Source organism: Cibotium barometz, chromosome 16, assembly GCF_041138505.1.
Source record: "Cibotium barometz isolate CiBa-2024 chromosome 16, ASM4113850v1, whole genome shotgun sequence".
Classification (NCBI taxonomy): domain Eukaryota; kingdom Viridiplantae; phylum Streptophyta; class Polypodiopsida; order Cyatheales; family Cibotiaceae; genus Cibotium; species Cibotium barometz.
In genome coordinates, this window is record NC_141061.1 from 36,772,593 (window position 1) to 36,778,592 (window position 6,000).

The 6,000-nt window shown below is 43.4% G+C and overlaps 1 protein-coding gene across 2 annotated transcripts in view; it reads right to left on the minus strand.

Moving 5' to 3' along the window:
* LOC147630603 (ABC transporter C family member 2-like) overlaps positions 1-4,261 on the minus strand; it is a 107,786-nt gene extending 103,525 nt beyond the window's left edge. For both annotated transcript variants that reach the window (XR_015267679.1, XM_086810541.1), the window contains exons 1-3: positions 3,278-4,261; positions 2,836-3,014; positions 2,717-2,756 (exon numbers count right to left, since the gene is read on the minus strand). Coding sequence is in view for 1 of the 2 variants with exons in the window: in XM_086810541.1 (XP_086666667.1) it covers positions 2,717-2,756; positions 2,836-3,014; positions 3,278-3,595 (537 nt within the window). In the remaining variant the exon portion in view is untranslated. The remainder of the gene's footprint in view (positions 1-2,716; positions 2,757-2,835; positions 3,015-3,277) is intronic.
* Between the last annotated feature and the right edge of the window lie 1,739 nt (positions 4,262-6,000).

Genomic DNA, 6,000 nt, shown 5'->3' on the forward strand with positions numbered 1-6,000 from the left:
CGGAGTTTGCTCCACCTCCTATGCTAGTAGAGGCCCTCTTCCAGACGATCTGCTTCATACAAAGGATCAGAGAGATGCCATCAGATCGACTCTCACATAGAGCTTTTGAGGCGTCCAGGCAGCTCGAAGAGAGTGGAGATAGGAGATCATGGTATTCACAGATGATACAGTGGCTCACTCAGCATGGTCTTGACATAGATCACCTGCCAGCTTTCCAGTATGATATACATGCACCACACATCCAGCTCTCTCACAGTGAGAGGAAAAGAGTCCTTCGGCAGGATTTATGGCAACGATACACTCAAGAGACTTGGATTACACCCAGTCAGCCTCTACCGCCGAAGATGCTATACTACAGAGATCAGTTTATGCATATCTCAGCGGATGGATTCATACAGAGACCTGGATACATGGATGTGTACATGCCTCACACTGCCCAAGTGATGATTGGCCAGCTCAGAGTGTCATCACACCAACTTGAGATTGAGGCAGGTAGGGCAGCACGGATCCCCAGAGCAGAGAGGATATGCAGACTATGCCAGGAGGAGGTTGAGTGAGGAACATTATGTATGCATATGCACAGCATATAGTGTCATTAGAGAGATATACGCCACCATCTTCAGTGGACATCCCTCACTCCGCCGGATCATGGAATCCGCAGACCAGCGCAGATTTGGCCAGTTCTTGCTAGAGACATAGCACCACACAGAGACACTGCTACGGACTCATACCACAGGGAGAGGTGGGCGACAGCTCCAACTCACTGATTTATTCCAAAGATCTATCTTAGTGCTTATCCTGACACAGGAGGGGGTTACACTTCAGCGCACTGCGGACCTCCGAGCCAAACAGAGACCGAGAGCACCAGGCTACAAGACTCCCAGCCTACATCAGAGGGAGACCACACACGGGCTTGACATCAGCACCATATCTAGGAGCGGCTAGCTCACTTACACTCACACCCGGAGATCATGCTCTGAGGTATTTTTGCCTCGCCATAGCCTATGTATCACATATTACACCCCCATTATGGTACTGGTTGGAGCTAGACAAATCTCCATTGCATTCTTGTATACCCTGCGCATATAGGTTGCATACTGAGCCTCTAGTAGTAGTGCTCCATCCATCACACCCCGCCACTAGCTCAGTACTTTCATAGTTTATTTCATGTTCATTTTGTCCTTTTTTTTTCTGGACATCCAGAAGACATTGACAGTTGTACATTGATTTGTCTCATAGGTCGAGTTCGGCCTCTAGTAGACGTTAATATAGCTTTCTTTCTTTCTTTCTTTCTCACCTCTGCCTCAAGTGCAAGAAGGACACCATGAGTGGCTGTGGATTCCGCGATGATGGGGAGAGGAACTCAAGCCTCTACGATGGAGTCATGTGGTGGATGTCTACTTTCTCTTCTCTCTCTCTACTCAAAGAATGGATGCTAAAGATCTCACCAAAGTAAAGGTTTAAAGAAGGCTTGTTGTGCATTACCACGATCAACCTCAGTGCATGTAACATAGAGAGAGAGAGAGAGAGAGAGAGAGAGAGAGAGAGGTTGCTTCCTTCTATGTGCTAAAAGTAGGCTTGCCCACTTATTTATACGTTAAAAGCTGCTTTTTCTTGCATCGCAATCCTAGCACCTCCTCACAGCTAGGCTTATTACATGGCACATTTAGCATGCAAAGTAAACTGAGTTTATTGAGGGTACACACACCTCACCAAAGGAGATAATGAGAAGTTCGAACAATTTGGACTGATCACATTCACACTAAGTGCATGTAACATAGAGAGAGAGAGAGAGGTTGCTTAGAGAGAGAGAGAGAGAGAGAGAGAGAGAGGTTGCTTCCTTCTATGTGCTGAAAGTAGGCTTGCCCACTTATTTATACGTTAAAAGCTGCTTTTTCTTGCATTGCCATCCTTGCACCTTCTCACAGCTAGGGCTGATCAATCTTATTACATGGCATATTTAGCATGCAAAGTAAACTGAGTTTATTGAGGGCACACACGCCTCACCAAAGGAGATAATGAGAAGTTCAAACGATTTGGACTGATCACGTTCACACCCTCTAGATATGTTGGGAACTGTGCCAGGATGAATCAAGAGCTGCTCTAGAACACCAGCAGGCATTCCTTTCGATCTGGTATATTTTTCATAGACTCCTCCATGCTATAGCACTAACCCCTCCCCTTTTTAACGACACTATGAGCTATTGCGGACAGGCAGTAAGCCTGACAAATTTTCCTTCACTGGCAGCCTTAATTTTGTGGAACACAGCGGGTGCAGGTAAGCAAGTGTGGCAGATAATACCGGCAGATCTTGGCATCCATATACAGACCTTGGTATTTTTTAAAGGGCCCCCATTATTTAAGCTTTTCATGCATTCACATTTGGCTACCAGTCAGCAGCAGCTTGTAACAGTGCCAGCCATAAATTATATCTTATACAGCTAGACTTTGTGTACGTGTGGTGGTTAGTAGTTTCCGCTCTATTATATCAGTCACCACATGCAAACAACAACGAAGACAAGCCCAAATGGCTTGTAAAAACACTCAAGAAACGCAAATGAGCATCCAAATCAAGGCTATATATAGCATGGGCAGCCACTAAGCACTCCATTCATGCTGTGGATTAGGCATTATTGAGTACCCCTCTGGAACATTAGATACAATAAAACCATGTTTATAATGAGAGGGAAGAAAATATTCTGAGGTTGTGGAGTACCTGACACACAAAATAAGCTGTGCATATCTCAAACACGAGCCTGCAAGCATTGAATTTATTTCAATAACATGTCATCTGTAAAGGAAATAAAGTTTCATGCAACCAAACAGCTATATTACCTGCTGTACAAAGGCCTGAGGACAAAGATAAATCTGTACAAAGTTGCTTGCGCAACCAAGACATAGATTATTCCGAACCGTGTGTACCATCTAAAATCCCTCACATAAACCTTTGTTTCGATCACAAGCATGCACAACATGGAAAGCCATGTGAAGCTCCCAAGAAGTAGTGACAGAACCTGAAAATTAATCAAGGCATGCTTTTAGGTGAGCACATAGCAAATAATTTATGAATGCATCCTTCCGTTTCAACTCCATTCTACTTGTGGGTTTGACAGGAAACCTTGTCCCCGCCCATCGAATGTTCTGTATCCAGCCCTCAAAAAACTGTTTTTGGTACCACACCAATTGAAATGGTGTTTAAACGTCTTGTCAGTACTTTTAAGTGCCATAGTGTGTGTTTATGTGCCCATATCCATGTGTTCTTTGCGTATATGCCTACCTCAAAGGGAGCTAAGCTCATCTCTGCATCGAGATTGACCGTCGAGATGCCAAGCAGAATCTGCATGAGTGGCCATAGAGCTAGGCTTGCTGCCAAGAGGATCATGAAGTAATGCATGTATAACTGCTTCAAGTGGAACCTCTTCAAATGGTGGCCTCTAAGGAGAAGCCAAATCCTATAACAAACTAAGCACACCAGCACACATTGTGAGATGCCGATGATGACACTTTCAACTATGCATGGCGTGAAAGCTCCGAAGCCGCTCTGGAGTCTGGTCTCCCACACACCTCCGATGACGGGACGGCAGAAGGACACCATGGATTGTCAAGAGAGAACACCCAGGAGGTAAAAGCAATGGTAAGCTTTGAAGTTACTTGATGCTTCTGCTCACTTTGGGGCAGAAAACAGGGAAGAGTTTGCTTCTCAGAATACAGCCATGGAAGAGCTAAATTATCCTTCTCAGACTACAGCCATGGAATGAGTGTAGCCTTTCGTGTGTGATTGAGACACAGCAAAGATTCCAACATGGTCCTTCTTTTCTTGCTTTATCTGTGAAAGTGCTCCTTTTTCATGGTGTTGGAACATTTGTCTGTGTTAGGCCCTAAAGTGAAACTTTTCACTTTACAGAGTGCAGACTTTTACTCTGCAAACCGGAAACTGCCAGCAGGTGGCTTTTTTCTTCCTTGGAAGCTTTGCAGAGATGATGGATTGAACGTTTGCAAGTCTTGCAAGCTTTTGCAGATGAAATGCATGGAATGTTAGGGTTTTGAAACCACTTCAAAGCATGAATGGTTGTGCAGGCATGGGTGTAAAAGTAGGGTTTCACTCTGCGCAGAAGCTATTATGGTTGTGAATGCCTGTCCAAACTTCAAAGCCAGACTTCATGGATGATAGAAATGCAACAGCAGTCATGGCCTTCGTTCTCGACAAAGTTGTTCCCAAGGACAGGATTCCGCCTGTGCACGGATCATGGTTTGTTTTTTTAACTCCATAAATTGTTCTTGTGGACCCCCCAATGGACCTAAAAAAACCTTTTCTTCGTCGTCCTCGTGAAAAATGGGTCCCGCGGACCTCCCCCTTATACACCTTCACAATAATGCACTTGTCACGGTGGTTGCGTTATAAAGTCGACGTCTACCCCCGATTACGTGTGTAAATTGTGCGTATGGTCTCGTCTGCTGCCTAGGGCCTTCCCCGCGAGCATGGCCGCTAGTAGGATGATGAACCAGCCAACATCGCTCATGCGGCCCAGCCAAAATGAAGAAAAACTGAGCACTTATTTTAAGGAATGGTTTTTCATATATTTTAGTTATAAAACCGGCATACATTAGAGATTTTGGAAACGAAAACAGGATAGATTTAAGAATTGTCGTTATTTTGATTGGTTGAAAAATATATTTTTTTATCAGCGCACTGCTCGTGCCCATCCAAACAAGGGAATCTTTGTTAACTTTTTAATGGCTTCTAGAGGTGTTTCCTAGTTACAACATACATTTTTAAAGATTTTGACAACCTAGTTAACTAGGCTATGATGCATTCAAATATGCATTAAATGTTGAGCTGCTCCTTACATTCCCATTACTCTTGATTTTCTAGTAGTACATAGACACTATACATCACGTAGATGCTATCTATGTGGAAATCATCTTTGTTGCAAGATGTGTAAACTATTCTTGGAAAAACGCAAGAACTTTTGGAGAGAGGAAAGTGTAGATTTCCTTGGAACAATTTGCTAAAGACTTGTAATAGTTGCACAAATTTGTTCAATTAAAGTCCATGTGGTTTCTAACCAAACAAGAGGAAAACATCTTTTATGTCATATAACATGCAAAGGAATTCCTTGAATGTCGGAGCACATTCATTATAAGGTTCTTGAGGATTTGGGCATATAGTAAAGATATGATGTTATTCGATGCCTTAGCAGCAATTTGTGTTTTATTGACATCTTTCATAGTTGCAAGTGGCAACTATGGTTTGGTGTTCCAAATGAAACACGATTGTTACATGTTTCCTTGGTCGTAGTACTTAAGAAAAATATGTGCTGTGTGTCTTGCTTTCCTTGTCATAATACTTAGGAAAGTTACATGCGTAGATGACCATATGGTCTACACACAGACACTTGTTTACAATTTTTTGAACCGTTTTCGTGGACGAAAACTCTTCTTGAAGGGAAAAGTAAAAAGGTCAACATTTGACCAACTAACAAGATGTGAAAACATCTAAGTTTGAAAGGTTCTTTATCAATTGAGGGATTAAGGAATTCATTGCCATTTGTTACAGAGTTCACTTAAAGTAGGAACTCATTGAAGAGATTTTATGAAGCAATCGCTGTTTGTGATGCCATTAAGGGGCTCTATGTGAGGTCGGGGTGTTGGTTGAGCACCATCTCCAGGGCGTTGTTAAAGCACCATCTCCAGGGGTATTGTTAAAGCACCAGCATCAAGAAACTCTTTGATGTTGGAAGGGGAGGCCAAGGCCGATGTAGGGTTGGCATGGGAGCCATTGTGGGAAGGTTGAGTGGTAGTATGAACCAAGATGTGTGACGGGTAAAGCCTCGTTATAGGTTGCATGTCTGTTCCCAGTACACAAAGCCGCCACAACATCTATTTCTTTGGTCACGGACTACACACACCTTTGATGTGTGCACATACATAATCGATTTCACCCTGCCGCTTTGCTTCTCTCCTTTAGCTATGGCTCTGGCTAGCTATGCTTTGAAAAAC